The following is a 19,266-nucleotide window of genomic DNA, read 5'->3' on the forward strand; positions in this document are numbered from 1 at the left end:
AATCTCGCCGCTTCGGAGCAAGCGAGGGAAGGGAAAAAATCACAAGGCAAGGTAAGACCGAAGACGGATGTAGCCCGTTATCTCCAGGTCAGAAAAAAAAAGTCTCCGTTAAAAAAACGTGGAATTCTAGAAAACCCACCGATGACGATTAGGGTGGTCCATTACTCAGGGCGGAGTTGACAAGCCAATAATAGATCGGCTCTGCCATCTGGTCACTGAAATGGTTGCTGGAAAGATTTCGATTTTAGAGATTCGGTCGCCACACGGAACAGGCTCACGGCTTTTGGTAGCTTTGAACCAATCAATCAATCGATTTTGATGTTTCGAAAGCGAGGTTGGAAATGTAAAGAATGCAGACTACGATGATTGTGTCTTTCTATGATAATCTACCCTATATCAGTTACTCAACATTGCTTGACTTAAAAGACCCCAGAGATTAACCAAGTTCAGATAATGGAACTATCGTCATGATCGACCGTGCTAACCTTCTTTATTAGTAGACCCGTACGCTTTCCACGCCTAGAGGAATTACATCACAAGAAACTCCACGACTAAGTGGATATGACTAAGCAATCGGCCGAGTCAGTGTTGATAATGACTGATGACCGATCTTGAATCAACCAACTGAACCTATTGTTGATCATTTAATCGTTCTTCTCGTTTGGCCATTTCACATACAATATGGCATCGTCACCAAAGTACATCAGCGGAGATGCTGCTGCTGTTAGCGAGTTCATCGACAAATTCGACGTGAGTCATTTATTCGTGTACCTCTCGAGCCTCAACTGACCCTGATGAATAGGTCTTCCTGCTTGATTGCGATGGTACATAGCCATGATTCTTAGCTGAAAAACAAACTGACTCGTTCAGGTGTCCTATGGTCTGGCGATCATGTGTACGAGGGAGTCCCTGAGACCATCAAATATCTAAGATCAAAGGGTTGGCTTACTATCCTCACGATCTGAAACGAGGCTTACATCGGCACAGGGAAGAGAACCGTTTTCGTGACGAACAACTCAACAAAGTCTCGCGATGAATACCTGAAGAAACTCACCAATCTTGGTATCCCTAGTGAGAAGGATGATGTGTTCGGTTCAAGCTACTCTGCTGCGATCTACATCTCACGCATCTTGAAGCTACCCGAGAACAAGCGCAAGGTCTTCATTATCGGAGAGGCTGGGATTGAGCATGAGCTTGACTCTGAAGGTGTTCCTCATATTGGAGGCACAGATGAGGCGTTCCGACGAGATATCACAAATGACGACTTCAAGGGTATCGCTGATGGTTCGCTACTTGACCCCGAGGTCGGAGTAGTTCTCTGCGGTCTTGATTACCACGTGAACTACCTTAAGTATGCCCACGCCATGCACTACATCAAGCGAGGAGCTATCTTCCTTGCTACCAACGTTGATTCAACATTGCCGATGCACCACGACTTCTTCCTCGGAGCTGGATCTTGTCACATCCCTGTTGTTCACGCCACAGGAAAGCAGCCCTTGGCTCTTGGTAAGCCTAGTCAAGCTATGATGGACGCTGTTGAGGGAAAGTTCCAGCTCGATCGTTCTCGAACTTGCATGGTCGGTGACCGACTTAACACTGATATCAAGTTTGGTATCGAGGGACGACTGGGTGGAACACTACATGTCCTGACTGGTGTGAACAAGAAGGAAGACTGGGAGAAGGCCGATGCCATTGCTGTGCCCTCTCATTATGCTGACAAGTTCAGTGATCTTAGACTGGCAGAGAAGCAATAGACAATAGACCATGTCATGATATAGATTATAGACTAACTATGCAACCGACTCCTTCCTCCATCTAGACTATGATGAAATTAGACACTGCCTCATGCTGACCAAAACCTAGCAGTCAGTGCTCTTGACTAAAGGATAATAGGCAATGTGTTTAGGTGCAAACTTAAGCTTGCTTCTTGCTCTCCATCCTTTTAGCAATATCGCTGGTCCGAATGACCTTTGGGCCAGGAGTCGTGTAGGGGGTAAGGGACTTGGGCAAAAACATGCCAACCTGTTTCTGGTACATGGGATACTCAGTATACTTGCCAGCCGTGATGAGCTCAGTGAGCCAAGTTGAACCCTGGAAGAGGAGGATCAAGGCGGCAGCGCCGGCGAAAGTGTAGCTGTAAATATTCTTGGTTGCGAAGCAACTCCACTGGTACAGCACAAACCAAATCATTTGCTCTGCAGCAAAGTTGGGATGTCTGCTGTAAGCCCAGAGACCAGAAGTGTTAAAGCCACGGTCAAGCTCCGCTTGGGAGTACCTGAACTTCTTGGGGACCTTGGCCTCGGACTGGTATTGATGCTTGGCCGCGTGGTAGTCTATACAATGGTTAGGCTGCTAAACATCAAAGCACACGAAATACTCACCCCACTGCTGACCATCGCTAACCCACTCGCTGTAGACTAGGCCGACCATGATGAGAGCAAAGACAATATCGGCAGAGGTCACATCTTGCTCAAACTTGGTAGAACAGAGAATGGCATACGCAGGCACGCACGAGAAGCTGAAGAGCAGAACGCTCTGGTAAAAAGAAATGAAGGTGATGTTGAAGAGGAACCAGACAAATCGGGGCACATATTTCTGGAGAATGGCCCTGCATGATATGAGCTGACTGAAGAGTTATGAGTGGACGATCAACTTACCATCGATAATCTTCAGATCCTTTATTGTAACCCCCCTTACGCCAGTAATTATATGTCAAGCGGCACTGTTACGCAGCATTAGCGATGACTGAACGAATGAGATGTAAGGACACATACACTCCAAAGGGTTGTAGCAGCAGCAATAAGGTCAACTCGCGAAGAGGTAATACCAGCCAACCGCGCCCAGACTGAGAGGTGGACGACGTATAAGTTTGGGAGAATCGACCACATTCGATCAACTTGAGAGTAGTTTCTGTTGATCTCGGAGACGACGAGGAAGACAAATCCAAGAGCAATAGAAATGGCAAAGCCTGAGATGAGAGGGTTTGTATCAACATAAATCTGCCTCAGCCCATCAGGACTGGCAATGTTGTCAAGAATCTGTCGAGGAAGAGCATAGAGCTGCGGAATGTAGGGTTGGACTGTTTTGGCGTACTCGCCGCAGTCCTCAATGGACTTGACGAATGGCAGAGACATGATGCTTGATCTTTGACGAGATAATGGTTGATCACGGATTCTGGGGTCTTTGATATGAGTGCAGCACAACCGGTTTAATGGCTACCTGCGTATAGCGATGCCCAGCTTCAATAGCGTCATAGATGTCAATTACAGGTGGAAACCACTTTAGACCAGAGCATCGAAGGACACCTCCCGTCTGTTGCCTGGTTCCCGCCTTGTCTGTGGGACCACTAAGCTTTTAGGTGACACTCCCCTAGATTAAACGGATTCAGCCGCTGTGGCTAGTGGCTAGTCGCCTGTAAGCCACTGAAGAGGCTTAATCCCGGAGAACTTAATTTTCAACGTCAAGCCTTGGCCTTGCCTCAAGTTTCCCTCCTCACCGTCCGTGAATATCAGAAATGAGCCTCAGAGGGTTGGCGTAAATATCGAGGCTACAGGTGCTTCAGCAAACAGTTTATCATGGTAACTGGCAAAAAATTCCAATAGCTGCTGAAATCTTATTGTTGAGAGACTATGGTAGCAAACAATTTTTGCTACGAACGCGCCTAGGTACTAGTTTGACCGTGTTTGTTATGCACATCGATCGTGCTTGCCTCAACGCAAAACTTCGTCTGCACTCCCGGGCAGCCTGAGGCAACTCCCCACTCGCATTTTGTACCTTAATCACCACTGCTACTGGGAGAATTGCATCAGAGATATAAAACAGTCGCAAAGGCTTGTGTTCCTCCAAGATGAGAGTCCTTTGTGTGGCTGAGAAGCCCTCTATATCCAAAGCTGTGGCTACACATCTCTCTGGAGGCCGTATTGAAACGGTAGAAACCACTCAACACGCAACAACAAAGAACATCTTGCTAACGAATTGATAGAACAATACAAGGAACAAGTACATCAAGAACTACTCATTCGATTTTGACTTTGGTCGTCAATTGGGCAATTGCTCTGTTACCATGACATGTGTCACTGGACACTTAACAAACGTCGACTTTACTCCAGCTCACAAAAACTGGTATCAACCACCTCCAGAGTCATTATTCACCGCCCCCATTGTCACAACTATCAGCGAAGTAAGAGTTCCTATCCTGATCCGGAAGTAATCAGTATTAATCTTTCAAAGGACAAGAAGACAATTGCCCAGAATTTAGAATCGCAAGCAAGATATGCCCAAGCTCTAGTAATCTGGACAGATTGTGATCGTGAAGGAGAACACATCGGCAATGAAATTGTCGAAGCCGCTCGAAAGGGTAAACCTGGTATCCAGGTTTTACGAGCAAGGTTCAGTAATGTCGAGCGAGCGTACGTCGTCATGTCCTCTTATTCAACGGGGTACCTACTAACAATAACAGTCACGTTATCTCAGCAGCCAAGAACCTTGCGACTTTGGATGAGAGGCAGGTCCATGCTGTATCTGCAAGAATCGAGCTGGATCTTCGTATTGGTTATGCATTCACCCGTTTTCTCACAAACAACTTACGGCCTCTCGGAGGACCTCTGGAGAAGCTGACTCTGAGTTATGGTTTGTACCTTGGTTATCACCTTCTTGACATCTTGCTGATTTTTCAGGGTCTTGCCAGTTTCCAACCCTTGGGTTTGTCGTGGATCGTTATTTTCGTGTGAAAAACTTCGTTCCTGAGCCGTTCTGGAGCATAAAACTCATGCACACCCGAGACGGTAAAAAGGTCGATTTCTTTTGGCTACGGAATAGGCTGTTCGATCGAATGTCCACAGTGATTCTCTATGAGAGATGCCTCGCAGCAAAAACAGCAACAGTGACCAAAGTTCAGCAGAAACCAACTCGAAAGTTCAAACCGTTGCCTCTGACAACAGTTGAATTACAAAAGGCTGCGACGAGGCTACTCCATATGAGCGGACAGCAGGCCATGACCATTGCTGAAGGTCTATATAACAAGGGGTTCATCAGTTACCCCCGAACGGAGACAGACCGGTTCGATAAAGGGATGAATCTCCGTGCTCTGGTTGAGAAGCAAACCAGCGATCAGAGATGGGGCCCGTTTGCACAAAATCTTGCCAGTGGTGCTTTTAAACAACCAAGGGAGGGAAGACATGACGATAAAGCACATCCTCCTATTCACCCTATCACATATGCTTCGCCTTCCGTCTTGGGTCGCGACGAGGCTCGCTTATATGAGTATGTTGCGCGCAGATTTCTTGCATGTTGCTCAGATGATGCCCACGGTATGGCAACTGATGTTGAGCTTGAATTTGGAGAGGAGCGTTTCAATGCTCATGGGGTCATTGTGCTAGAGAGAAACTACCTTGACGTGTTCATTTACGAAAAATGGAATAATACAGTGGAACTTCCGAAGTTCACAGAAGGTGAGCGCTTTCAGCCAACGGAGGCTATGATGACAGAAGGGAAGACGACAGCACCTGGTTACCTGACAGAAGCCGATTTGATCGCTCTCATGGATGCCAATGGGATCGGCACAGATGCTACCATGGCCGAGCATATCCAGAAGATCCAGGACAGGGAATATGTCGCTACGATCAGCCGATCAGGTCAAACGTCGGCAGATGATGAGGATGCGGACACAAGTACGTCCACAAGAGGTCGTGGTCGTGGACGTGGCGGTCGAGGTGCCAGAGGTGGACGCGGTGGTTCATCATCATCAGGTGGCCGAGGCGGCTTGAAAGTCTTCGTCCCTACGCAGCTTGGAGTGGCTCTAATCCTAGGCTTTGATCGAATGAACTTCGAAACCAGCCTTGGTAAGCCATTTCTCCGGAAGGAGATGGAAATCAAGATGAAGGCTATCTGCGAAGGTCGTACGAACAAGGAAGTCGTCTTACGGGAAAGCCTCGCTCAGTACAAGCAAGTATTCGAGCAGTCCCAACAGAAACTAAGTGTCCTACGAACGGTATGTCCCATGTGCTGCACAAACTCGGTCCATCGTGTCACTGACCTAATCAATTAGGCATGCCGCGAGTTTGTCTTTGGTTCGTGAGGTTCGGACCCCCAGTATTCAGGGTCTGTAAGCCCTTAGTTGATGCCACACTCACAATTCAGGACTTGGGCAATCTTTGAAGATATCTGGGGTTGAGCTGCCAACCTTGGAAGTTGACGACATTACGAGCCTATCTGCACCCCCATTGTCTCATATGTGGGTCGCTAGACTTGTGAAGTTGTGAGGTTCAAATCCGACTTGGAGCCTATCAGGTGGTGGATCATGCACACGTACGATCTGAATGATGTGATTTGGGTATCGTTAACGATGGCCTCGAAACATGGCGGCGGCATATATATCAAACCACCCCTCAGTTGAGATGTACTTGGCGGCGGCGGGGTTGGCTCAGCTGCAGCTGTAACCATGTCCCAAAGAGTCACAGTGGTGTAAGCATGGCAGTGTCGAGTCTGTTGAACTTGGTAATAGGCAGGCGAGACAGGGAAGCTTTGTGCGTCAACCACCTGGTTGGGAACGAATGGACGAAGTCACTCAATGTGGAGGTCATCGGAGCGGGATAGAACGGGATCGCCAACGGCACAGGAGCCACCGGCCCCAGCACGACGCGATATCGTAGCCTCGGGCTTCAAGAGCGCGGGGCAATGGGATTGATAGATTGAGTCCGCATCCCTTCCGTTCTTCCCTATCGATGCGCGGGGAAGAGGCTTTTTTATGAGGTGACCACGGCGCAGCGTTGTCCAACGTGGGGTTTTATCAACGGATGACGGGTCACACTGGCGCCCAAGGATGATTTTCCTTGGTTTGATGAAACATCGGGAGGGGGAGGCTTTGTCGCCATGATCCATCGGCTGGTCGGTGCCTCCACCATGTGCAGCAGACTCGCTGTTGGACGACGATACCGGCATCTAGAAAGGTGACGAACCTGAGTCGGTAACACTGACGGCATCGTGAGTCCAATCACAGAGAAGGACCTTGGCAACGTGACAGTAACACATCAAGGATGGCTTCCTTAGATGATGTGTTATAGTACTCGAATTCCAGTACATCCGACACAACAAATTGCCTTGATTTGCAAATGGAGAAAGTACGCGAATGCATCTATGTACGAACTTGGACACAGCCATCGACATCAATACGAAGGCTCCGAGAATGGCTATGATTACGTGGGATTGGCCAAGGAACAACTTGCAAATGCAGACATAGAGGGTGAGATATGGCTTTCAAGTGAATACATGAGTACTTCGGTCAAGCCGGTAAACTCGATGGTAGTGTCGTACCTTTGGAATTGATGATTAATTAGGGTTGGTTATTCACAAATAACGCGCCAGCACCAGGCGCCCGCGCGGTCACAAGGGAGACGAGTCTTGATATGAAGTGATTGCACAAATGGCCAAGCCAAAGAGAGGACCGTATGAGCAATATCTCAAAAACAGTACCACGGGAACAGTCGCAGGTGTGCCCACGCCTTGGATACGGTTTTAGAAACACACCCCCATCGCGATACACATGGGATGCCACAGCTGGAACACGGGTGGCTTTGGGTTCGCCGGGAGCGTGCCTCTCTGATGCTTCTAGCCCTACACACTTACGAACAAAGAGTTTGGATCACGCAGGTACGTGTCAAATTAGGCACACAACAATATTCCAGAAATTCAAGTTTGATGCCCTGTCTCAGTCCTCCTTTTCAAAGCACCAAGGGCTCACTAACAGCAGCTGGACGAAATTAGGGCATGATAATGGAAATTTGGTCCGTTGCTGATGCTTGTCATGACTTGATATTCCCAGTAAAGGAGGGACCCCTTACCCCTGTCGATGAATGCTAACAGGGCCCGCTGATTCCGTGAGAGGGCCAAAGAAACTCATACAGAGAGTGAGTTGGACACAAAAGACTTACATGCTTTTGTTGCAGAATTATACTAAAGGGTGCCTGCATTATTCTTGCATGAGCCGGCTGGATGCAAGTATTTCCTACGATCAGCATTGCTTCCATGGGTGACCATGCGATGCATGTCATGACGACCACGTTTCCACAAGCAAGAATTGAAAGCCATGACGCCGATGACTTTCCCCTTCAGTTGAGTCACCATTTCGATGAATCAACCGCACATTCGAGTCGATCCAGCCAAGTCGCGTCGACGGCGATGGAGGGATGGAATGTTGGCGACTATAATCTGGTGGCTGATGTTGAATCGTCAAAAGCCACAACCTTAGACGAGTGACTAACATCAATAAACTCCAACAACCTTACCCCAATCTCCTGGGCCCCGTGGCCTAAGGTGTTGGCCAAAAGGGAGTACTGTGGTGTCTCTTACACGCTAAGACTGACACCGGCTCAGTAATAGAGCTGCGACTAATTAATGAATCCCCAGACTCTACGAAAATTGGAGACAGTAGCATAACTTGACATGACAGACACTGTACCCAGAGAGAAGCGAGCCCCATCCTGCCGAAAGACCAGAGCCAGCCGTCGCAAACACGGGGTTCTTTGCTGGGCCCTGCTTCAAGCTGGAAAAGCAGTATGACGATCGATACCGGTGCCGCTTAGACGCGCAGCCTCGGAGATTTTGAGAAGAGATGCCAAACGCCCGACTCCCTCCGTCTCAAGCCTCCAGTAACCTTTCAACATGCCGCACATGATGATATAGAATGGTGGAGTGAATTATGCCCTCGTCTCCGTGCGCCGTAAAGCCCCGAGGTCCGGAACTAGAGCAGAGCGCCGGAGCCGGGCCCGTCCTAAGTGTGACTGTGCTGTTTGTCCCTGTTGCTTTTCTTTCATGATGAGAATTGATCTGTGTCATCCGGAAGCTGAGCCGACATTTGATGTTGTGCCATCCATGGTATGTAACCATGCCCTACTAAACATCCTTACAGAACCCACGAGACTGGAAAAGGGAGTCAATAGCGAAAAAAGCGCGAGCCATATCGTGGGCTCTGCGCTGAACCAAGCTGGAGCTCACTAGGGCATGAAACGGGCAATTTATTTCGTTTGGCTGGGCCGGATCGCTTCCCCGTTTGCGCTGTGGCCCGGATCCTCTCGTCTCCCTAGACTACCAGATGCTTGGGAATTAGAAACAAATGAAAAACAGGAAGAAAAAAACAATTTCACATGGACCAGCAGAAAGAAAGGAGAGTGCCACTTTTGGCAGGGAATGAAGAAAGGAAGCGTGGTAGAATCAGAGAGAAAGGGGAAAGTTTGTTGGGTTCCAGGCTTCTTCTATGGCTTTGGGTTGCATGTCTCAACCATGAGCCAGCCAGTGCAAGATTGCTAGCCAAATGTATGGACGATTGATTGTGATTGTGAGTGCCTATCTAACTTGAAGGCACCTTATCCTCCCAATCAACCTTATCATCCGACACCGCAGGCACACGCCCCCTAAAAATAAAGGCGCCTCCAAACAAGTTGGCAAAACATGGGGGTGCAGACGAATGGATTCAAGGTTTTAACCCTTTTGGGGGCTGTGGCCTGCGATTGCGCTGTGATTTGTCGGTATAGGGTGGTGTGCTTCTAGCACGTACAGTGCCACAAAAATGGCACCCACCAACCCGACCCCGAATGCTTAGGTTGTTTTGAGGTGAGAATTGCCTTCCAACAGGCAGAGAGAGGGCACATTGACCTCGCGATAGGTGCTGAATGCACCCAACCCAGCCTACAGAAGGTGTAGGTAAGTGCAAGTGTAGCAAGTACGTACCGGCCTCACCCTCGCTGGGCAGGGCACACACGTTTGCTCATGCTCAGTCACAGTCAGTCAGTCAGTCACACACTCATATACATAACCTACTTATCTCCCTCCCCTTCCCTGGATGTTCTTTTCATCAAACACAACAACACTACCAAAAGAACCACAAGATTCGTACAGGAGTCTCTTGTCACAGTCCAGATTATCGCGCCAGCTCTGCCCTACTTAGCCATATACCAGCCATTCAGCAACAACGTCTTGCAAGCTCCCCTTACACCAGGCTTCTGAATAGGTACGTACCTTGTTCACCTTAGTCTGACGCAGTGCACCGACCCGACCGCGGTGACTCGAGAGCGAGCCGGGCTCCATTTCTCATGACCGCAACTCTTTACCGCTCCCATAGGGCAGCAGTACCTGGTTCTGGTTCTCTTCACAGAGATCGCGTCGCAAATTTTATCTCTTTCTCAAGATCAAAATCGCTGACCAAAGTTTCCCATTTTCAGACTTGCTCGTTCGGAAGCGCATACAAACAAGACCGAAACTCGGTAAACATGGCTACCATGGCAGCGGCTGCTCGTGATATCTCCCAGGCCTCCTTGAGCCGAGACAACTTAACTGCTGTAGCGGCTCGGAGTGTCCCTGCGACTGTGACACGATCTCAACAACCCCTTCCTACTCCCCCCAACTCCATCTCTCCCAACCTGCCGCCTCATGGCCTCAAGGCGCAGCTCCAGAAGGCCAAGCTTGAGCCTATTGACTCAGACCTGGACCTTCACGAGCCGTCGGATCGACAACGTTCGATCTCGCCTGGCCTCGAGGCTTCGGGCGCTATCACTGGCTCCCTCCTCGCCAAATACCACCTGCCAGAGATCCTGCTCAATCATGGTCCCTTGGCTATCAGACACATCATGGGATATCTGACCACTTCGGTACCCGGATTCTCTGGAATTCCCCCAACAAAGGCGCGGAGACTAGTCGTGGGAGCTTTGGAGGGACGAGGAGGAGAAGGAGGCGGACTGGATGGAGAGGTGGAATTTGAAAAGGTGGGATGGGGCCGATGGGATGCTCGTAAGCGAGGACAGCCTTCTCGACACCGACAAGGAACTCCTCCCTCATCCTACGGCGCCGGCATCCCCATCGGCAACATCGGCGGTAGGGGTCAGGACCGGCCCAGACTTAGCATTGCATCAAGCAACGGGGACTCGGTGCAGTATTCTCATGATGATAACGACATTTACATGATGGAGCATGAGGCCGACAAGATGTCCATGGATGGATCTGGATCCGCTTCGTGCTCCGAGGCTCCGGATGATGATGTCGTTATGAACGATGATCCTGAGGATGCGACGGATGACGAGGATTGGGCTACCATGGGGGCTGCTGCTCTTCGAGCCGAGTCTTATCCTAACCAGGCGGCAGCTCAGACGGACCATGGCTTCCGATCCTCTTCTGCATATACACCAGGTGGACTTCGTTCGTTCTCCGCCAGCTCCGGCATGGCTCGCCCACCTCAAACACTCAACATCGACTTCTCGGCGTTGGCGGGCACCTCTGACGCACAGGAGCGGGAGGCCGTCGAGGCCCTCCTGCAGCTCGGTTCTGTATAATACCTCTCTGCATGCACGGCGTTTTTTGGGCTTTCGGTATTTCTGAAGGCGGTCGATTCGGGGCAGGGGCTGGTTGGCTTAAGGAGAGGCCGTGTCGGCCCACACCAATGACCGAGGCGGCGACCTCTGGATCGTTATTATCACGATGACACGGTTCTCTTAGCGTTTTTGTTCGGGCTTTTCTCTTTCTTAATATGGGCTCGGTTTTTGGCGTCTTGGTATTCGGCGGCATCTGTTTACACGACAGGTGAATCATCGTCGGCTGTGGAAGGTCAGCATGCGGGTAATGTTCCAATACTTGGGTGCCTCCCGAAACTTTTCGGTGCCCAGAGATGGAATGTTCTAATACCCGGGTCTTATTTCTTATTATTGAGGGGACACAAGTTGTCGGGGCATTGCTTCCGTCACTTGATATTCCTGTCGCTCCATGGGGGCTGTTCCATTCTAGCCCCGAGGCGCATACTAATGCCGGGAGCTTTGGCTTCTGAGCGACACGACAACACCCTTGACGGGAAGGGCTGGTCTCCGATGTTGAGTCGTCTCCTTGGGGTATTTGTTTTACAATACCCGGTCACCCAAGTTTGGCTTTGCATCATTACCAGATCCTACCACTTCAACATTGTGTGGAGGATTATGACGACGATTATTTTATACCATTTGTGGGCAGTTGCAGCTTGTTTTTTGGGCCTCGTTTTGCAACTTTCTCGAATCTTTGTTTAATCAACTTTTATGGGCATTTGATGTGGGGAACGCATCATCATCAATAACAGATAGAGGGGAAAAGGGACATAACTGGATGAACCCTTAACACAACATATAGGGATATGATATCATGGCTGGAACCAGTTGGGCTCGAACGCTACACGCTCGCCCTCGCGTCTTTTGTTTGCCGAGGGCACAAAGGCTGAAAAAAGGAGTAAAATCATATTGGAGCGATGGATTAGATAGCTTCCTGATCGTTAGTATCCAAAGCCTCTTGAGCTTACCAATGGAAGTTCTGATCTTTCCTTTCCACATGGAGTGTCTGTAGCATCGCACGTGTGAATGTTGATGTTGACTTTATGAAGATGAGGGGTTTGATCGGTCAAGGCCGATGGGGAATATGGCGTCAATCTCGAATTTGGTTGGGAATTGTATTGTGGTGTTGAGAAAGAGAAGAAACAAAGCATGTGATAATTCCATCACAGAATGGCGAGGTCAGAGTTTCTAGATAACAAACCCGTGTTCGGCCGGTTTTTATGTCAACAATGATTCATATTGGAAAGGTTGAAGGCAACTATAATGAAAGAGTTTTGCGGCGGAGAGAGGTGAAGTCATTCGATCGATGGAGACAACGGTAATCGGCAGTCACGTGGATGGTCATGTTTTTGAGTATGTTTCGTAATCACAATACTGGTATTGTAATCATCTTTTCATCTGTGTGGTGTGTCGATTCACGATGAAGCAGCAAGCCGGAACATGTCTTTACTGTGCTCTTGAACTTTTCTCTTGCTAATCTGCCATGAGTGGGTAAGGCGAAGCGTGAGTATGATGAATAGTATCTCATGTAAGTGGTGTTTACTTCAGATCAGTAGTGTATGGGTTTAAAGAGTACAACACAGATCCTTCATTCTTCAAGCACAATGACAATGGAGTCGACTACTACTCAAGCCTGTCAGACACACACCAGTAGAAGAAACAACACATTGATCCATGCCGATGCCATGAATAACGAGACAGTGGTTCAATACAGTCGACATTGCTGTTGCTTACCCTAAACAATTTCATCGTTCGCATCACGATAATAACAATTCGACCCGGAGGCCTCTTGCATTCGTTGCTACGCATGTTATGTACCTAGTGTGTATTCAGTGTATAAAGTTGAAATATTATGAGCCAATATGATTTATTAACTTGGTGGAGTTGATATCAGCCTTTGTACCAAACAACACCAAGGCTAGTCACCAGTCGGACTCTTTCCCTCAATCACAAAGCAGTATCGTCTCGCCAAGAAAACAACAAGCGTTAATAGCCGGTAATAGTAGTATAGACGATCACCTTACCGTATCCTGCCGCTGGCATCTTGGCTTTGACATGCGATGAGGTGATTATCAAAGCACTTCTGATCTTGGCTACAAAGCTTGAGCAGGCTTATGTTCACAAGACAAGAACGAGAAGACCTCGGACATTTCTTGGCCTGCACTGCCACCGTTTGTCGTCATCACCAAGACCTTGGCATCAAAAGGAGTGGGATGCTCAAGTTCTGGGCATTCTCTGGGCACTCTCTTGGCTTTTGCTTGGCCTGATAGTGATGCTTGGTCTGGGGTAATGGTTCGGGGAGGAGGAGAGTGTCCCTGCGGAGGACAGAGGAGAATATACAATCTTCAGTGCGGGATTTGTTGAATGACTGTTGATGTAATCTTGATACTCGGTGGAGAGGACTAGGTGCCTATGTGAGAGCGCTTGGAAGATTGAACGATATTGACTTGACTGGATGACGATGAACGAAGGGCAAAACCTGCAAGTCTACGAGGCTGCATCATATTTCTCTGGGCATTTCACGGACGCATCTTCATCTCCGATCCCCCATTGCGGCAAGGATGGTTTTAGATCCTCGGCGTTCTCATTTTCCTGGGCGAGCTTAGAGGAACAGGCTATTTCGACGGCAAATAATGGAGATACTGCTGAGCGTTATCAAACCCGTTGTTTACTATGTTACTATACTGTGCTGCAACTGGACAGATTAAGAGATCTCGGATGGGTTGAGACGTGATATCTTGTTGAAAATGCATGTCGATATGGAGAATCAATTTGGGGAAGCATTGACTATGGGACCCGATCCGCAAACCGGTCAGATGCCCAGGTAAAGCATGATAACACGTTGTTACATAGTATGATTTGATGAATCGGAGTTGGTTTTGAACAGCCAGTCTTACACAGTAGGTAACTTATTGGCCACCACACATGCAGAGAACATTCCCTCCTTATTCTTAACCGAAGCATCATGCTGTACATATCAAAATTTAGTGCGATCGACGCAATCTGAGCCCAGAAAGGCAGGCAGTATAAACGGCAGTGAAAAGAAGCATAATCACTTCTAACCTTAGCACTAAGTCAACAAGGGGAAAGCGTGTGTTTGGCTCTACATTTCTTGGCGTGCCTACATGAAAAGAGGAGAGGAGAAGGACCAAGACTATCTACTTGTCTTGGCAAGGAGATGCCAAGAGGACCTTGGCAGTCTGGGGCCAAGCTTGACAAGAAATGGAGAATATTGTCTTGGCTAAATGTCTCGGCGAAGAAAATAAGGACAAACAAGTCCAAGAGTGAATGGGAGAGACTAGCTAGACGCTGGCCTTGGTGCTTGGGCAGAGCAGATGGGCGGAAAGCTTGGTTGTGTGGGAGTCTGGCTTGGCTGATGACATGAGGTTACCTAGGAACTGTACCTACGGATACCGGGTGAGAGAGAGAAGGGTCCACTGAGTCAGGTTAGTTGTTGATCGGATCAAGTTATGTGTTTGCTAGAGTCTGGTATGCTCTGAACGCCTCGCTCCCTATTGTTAGAAGTCATCATGTATTATCAACAAAGTTGCGTGCTTTGTCTGGTGCTTTTGACTCATCTATCGGAAGAGGTCAATTTCCCACTATCCGATACCGTAACCTGCCCTGGGAATAACAGAGCCTGAACCTACTAACTACTCTTCCGGCAGATTTTGTCAAATTTAGCTGATATTAACGTTAGACTACGGGGGATAACAGTTCCCCGATAGACCCGGAACTCTCCATTTATAATTTTTACCGGCTTATGAACCCAATCACTCACTCACTGACTGCTTGTCCCCTGCTTAACTCCGCATGCAGCGTATGTACATATTCGTGCAACCCCAGCATTTTCAATTCTCGTACAACATTTGTCTCTTGTCGTTCGGATCTGGCCCCCGCCGAAAGACGCCCTGAGTGAGGTGAAGAGCACAAGGTGAGTGAGAGCGAAAAGGGTGTCAGGTCAGGGCCGAAATCCCAATGGCTCAGGTGACGGAACGACAAAACGCTTGACGCAGTAGGTGGCCAGCTTTGTGTGAGGCCAATATCAACAAGACCAATAGAACGACGCACATGAGGGGCAGTGCCCAGAATGCCAAGCCTTGGCGCTCTTGGCATTCTCAATCTGCCATCAAACTGGGTGTAGCTCACGCCAAGAGCTACTCTCCACCGCTACCGCACCGGTATGACCGACCGTGTACCCGTCAGTTGTCAGTACCTCTGGTCCTTGCCAAGACTTTTGCCAAGAGTCGCCAAGAATCCCGCCGTCTTCATCCTCTTGCCCAAGAGTTTTGGGTGAATGTAAAGGGAGCTCACTCCCCCCGTCACTCATTTATCAAGAACGAACTCTCTTTTGAACATCTCATTCATCTGTAATCACCCGTCTCTATCAATCTATCAATCAATCTCCAACTTGTTTCCTGTCGACAGGTTTTGATTGATTCTACCCTGAGAGACGCCCATCGTACCCTTGTTGAACTAAAGCAAGACCCTCTACACTCTGACTAGTCTCAGTCAGTCATTCAGTCAGTTTATACAGCATCGCCACTGAGAGCGGGCTTGATCAGATATCCCATTATTGCATTTCTCTTCTATTCCCGTCATGTCTCCTCCGGCTCCAGAGCAGAAGCCTCAGCTTCAACAACAACAACAACAGCAGGGCTCATCATCAGGAGATTCATCTTCTGGCAGCGCCAATGACTCAAAGTCTGTGACGCCTGCTCCTAGCGCCACATCCAATACATCCCAGAGCAGCACTGCTCCCTCAACATCAAGCGACGATAACCTTATCTGCCGATGGAATGCTTGCAACCAAAAGTTCCCTGCTCCCGAGGCTCTCTACGTAAGATACTGAAACATCACCAACGAGCAACAAAAACTGACCTCTTCCAGGAGCATATTTGTGAGCGCCATGTTGGTCGCAAGAGCACAAACAACCTCAACTTGACTTGCCAGTGGAACTCTTGCCGAACTACCACGGTCAAGCGAGACCACATCACCTCGCACATCCGTGTCCATGTTCCTCTGAAGCCTCACAAATGTGAGTTCTGCGGCAAGTCTTTCAAGCGTCCTCAGGACTTGAAGAAGCATGTCAAGGTAAGAATCACAACCACAACCCATGTCCAAGAGTTAGCTCACACGCAAACCAGACCCATGCCGATGACTCTGTACTTGTTCGCCCATCCCAGGATCCTCAAGGTGGACTCAACTACAGGCCACAGCCTCCAAAGGGTATGTCTCATCTCGACTCTAGTCCACGGCTGTGGTCCTCCGGTTTTCCCTCCCTCGAGGCTAATCCGCCTCCAGGCCCCTCTAGCTATTATGATCACACTGGTCAGATGCGAACTAACGCAGCTGCCTTTGCTCATCAGGCAGGCCATCCTAGTGGCGGTTACTATGCTCCCCAGCCCTCTACCAACTATGGTCTCTACTTCAACCAGCCTCCCATCAACAATGCCCGTACCGAGCACCTTGGATACAGCGCTGCTGCTGGCGGTTATGACCGAAAGCGCACCTACGACATGGTTGACGATTTCTTCGGCAGCGCCAAGCGTCGACAGATCGATCCTTCGTCTTATGCCCAGATTGGCCGTTCCTTGATGCCCCTCCATGGCAACCTCTCCGTTCCCAACGGTCCTATGACTGCTACCGAGCAGTACATGCCTCAGCCTGCTCCCGCTCCGGTCCACGCTGGTCCTACTCCCAGCCAAAACCCCTTGGCTCAGCAATACTACCTCCCCATGCCCAGCGCACGAACCCAGAAGGATCTCATTCACATCGACACCATTCTTGGCCAGATGCAAGACACTATTTACGAGAATGCCAACCACGCTACTGCTGGTGTCCACATTCACCACGCTGAAAACGGCTTCAACGGTTACCGCAACACTCCTTCACCTCCTACCTCTCACAGGTCTCCTACCGGCATGCATGTCGGAGCTGACGGCTACCAGCCTGTGTCTGCCGCTAGCATGGCCTCGCCTCTGACGGCCATCTCATCTACCGGCACTCCTGCCGTTACACCGCCCTCCAGCTCCATGTCATACACATCTGGTCACTCACCAAGCCCATCATCCTCTGCCATGTCTCCCCAGTCCCGCCACGGCTCGACTGCCTCAGTCATGTACCCCACTCTCCCCACAAGCCTCCCTGCTGTTAGCCAGGGCTTCGGCCACTCTGCCACAACCACTCTTGGCCCTAGCTTTGACGGCAGCGAGCGTCGCCGCTACTCCGGCGGTATGCTCCAGCGAGCTCGTGCTGGTCCTCTGCCTCTGCCTCGTGAGGACACCAGTGGTGCTTCTACTCCCAAGGCTAGCGAGTCTGCTCTGTCTGTGGGCTCTCCCTCTTCAGAGTCCGATGTCAGTGATGCTACCCGTGAGCGTGAGGAGCAGTATGACCGCTGGCTCGAGAACATGCGAGTGATTGAGACTCTTCGCGAGTATGTCCGGGGACGTTTGGAGCGTAAGGAGTTCGTGGAAGACAATGAGTCCCCACGATCTAGCCACTCCGACGCTATGGATGTTGACCCAAAGAGCCCTCAAGCTCCTCCCAGAGAACTGGGTACTCCTCGCGAGGGATCCTCTCTGTACCCTATCCTTCGCATGCCTGGCGCTTAGGTCAGTCCTTGAGTCAGCTGCTGGTTTGGCTGTACGTGTACTATTATCGTCTATCATTTTTCTCTGCATCAAAGCAATGCGGAATGTTATATTCACGCGGTTTCAATGTTGAAATGAAGTTTGAACCGTTTGGTTCTGGGACGCTCTGAATTGAGCCTCCCACAATAGCGGCTGGGAAGGGCATATTGTTTAGTTGGTGAAATATAAGGACAGATGCAACGCAGTGGACCGTCAGTTGGGATTTCTTTTTCGTTTTTCTTCTTTTGTCAGCTACTGATTGACAATCTTATAGTCAATCAACGACGGATTATGAATGACATAGGCAAAAAGGTGGCTCGGTTTTTTGAGATGAGATAGCAGGGATTATGAATTCTCGAGTACTATCAATAAGAACAACATCAAAAAGTGCTGAACAATCTTCCAAGACCATCTTGACTCTCGCATACATCATGTCTGATGTCATTATTTGTGTTGTATACGAGACATATTACTCAATCAATTCGAGGCACCGTGATGATATCCGAAAATGACCGGCCAGCTAGACACAGATTGCGCACAGAGTACCTAATGCAAGGACACATGCACTCCTCGATCAAAGAAGCAATGTAGTACAAGTATTCTCCGATACGTCGTCGCCCCCATTCCAACAATAAAGTCGATCCCCTGTAGCGAGTCCCGTGCTGACTCCGAGAGCTGAAGCAGCGATCTCTGTCGCAGGACATAGCCAAGGACGGCCGTGCTGTGTCGATCACTGTGAGGCTGTGAGAGGACAAACGTCACTTTGTAAGATTTGTGATTACGAAGAGCGAACTAGTCTATGATAGATGAACGCATTATTGTTTGCAAGTGGCGTTTGTTGTTTCATGGATATAACGTGGTTATGATGCATGATAGTGTTTGTTGCATGCGGATGAGTTGGAACGATATTGGTCTTGCATTTAGCATGTATAGTATTTAGCATATAACTCATTTAGCATATAAAGTGATTGTTATGTGAATAGTGTTGCATCTGAGGATTCATAACATTTAGCATATATAAGATGGTATTTAGCATGTAAGATAGAGCCTACCCTTTCAGTTCAAGTCAGCGCAACATATATACATAATAATTCATCGATCAAACGGCCTTTCAAAGTTAAATATACTTACCGACTCCAGAAACAGCCTAAATCGACACGTTTTTCCCGCTTTGGCTTTGTCAAACGCGAGGCTTCGATGCCAGTCCAGGTCCTGAAACACGTCGGGAAATGAATGACGGCACTTGCATGCACAAGAAGAGAAAATACACCAAGAGGAAGAATTAGAGCACCAAAGTC

The 19,266-nt window shown here is 49.1% G+C and overlaps 5 protein-coding genes; 4 read left to right on the plus strand and 1 right to left on the minus strand.

The window, feature by feature from the left end:
* Positions 1 to 681: 681 nt before the first annotated feature.
* Positions 682 to 1,754, plus strand: FFUJ_03266 (probable 4-nitrophenylphosphatase; the record flags this gene model as incomplete). XM_023575093.1 has 4 exons in its annotated part: positions 682 to 750; positions 803 to 824; positions 871 to 939; positions 988 to 1,754. The coding sequence occupies 4 exons, from the start codon at positions 682 to 684 to the stop codon at positions 1,752 to 1,754; spliced, it is 927 nt and encodes a 308-aa protein (XP_023428334.1).
* A 160-nt stretch (positions 1,755 to 1,914) lies between these two features.
* FFUJ_03267 (uncharacterized protein) lies at positions 1,915 to 3,134 on the minus strand (the record flags this gene model as incomplete). XM_023575094.1 has 4 exons in its annotated part: positions 1,915 to 2,333; positions 2,382 to 2,608; positions 2,658 to 2,722; positions 2,775 to 3,134. The coding sequence occupies 4 exons, from the start codon at positions 3,132 to 3,134 to the stop codon at positions 1,915 to 1,917; spliced, it is 1,071 nt and encodes a 356-aa protein (XP_023428335.1).
* A 713-nt stretch (positions 3,135 to 3,847) lies between these two features.
* Positions 3,848 to 6,076, plus strand: FFUJ_03268 (related to DNA topoisomerase III; the record flags this gene model as incomplete). XM_023575096.1 has 6 exons in its annotated part: positions 3,848 to 3,928; positions 3,983 to 4,180; positions 4,231 to 4,409; positions 4,460 to 4,629; positions 4,677 to 5,989; positions 6,047 to 6,076. 6 exons carry the CDS (start codon positions 3,848 to 3,850, stop codon positions 6,074 to 6,076), a joined length of 1,971 nt encoding a protein of 656 aa, XP_023428336.1.
* Positions 6,077 to 10,262: 4,186 nt separating this feature from the next.
* Positions 10,263 to 11,318, plus strand: FFUJ_03269 (related to STB3 SIN3 protein-binding protein; the record flags this gene model as incomplete). XM_023575097.1 has 2 exons in its annotated part: positions 10,263 to 10,331; positions 10,491 to 11,318. 2 exons carry the CDS (start codon positions 10,263 to 10,265, stop codon positions 11,316 to 11,318), a joined length of 897 nt encoding a protein of 298 aa, XP_023428337.1.
* Positions 11,319 to 15,936: 4,618 nt separating this feature from the next.
* Positions 15,937 to 17,950, plus strand: FFUJ_03270 (related to pacC-transcription factor; the record flags this gene model as incomplete). XM_023575098.1 has 3 exons in its annotated part: positions 15,937 to 16,176; positions 16,227 to 16,430; positions 16,484 to 17,950. The coding sequence occupies 3 exons, from the start codon at positions 15,937 to 15,939 to the stop codon at positions 17,948 to 17,950; spliced, it is 1,911 nt and encodes a 636-aa protein (XP_023428338.1).
* Between the last annotated feature and the right edge of the window lie 1,316 nt (positions 17,951 to 19,266).

The sequence above is a fragment of the Fusarium fujikuroi genome, chromosome FFUJ_chr03, assembly GCF_900079805.1.
Source record: "Fusarium fujikuroi IMI 58289 draft genome, chromosome FFUJ_chr03".
Lineage (NCBI taxonomy): Eukaryota > Fungi > Ascomycota > Sordariomycetes > Hypocreales > Nectriaceae > Fusarium > Fusarium fujikuroi.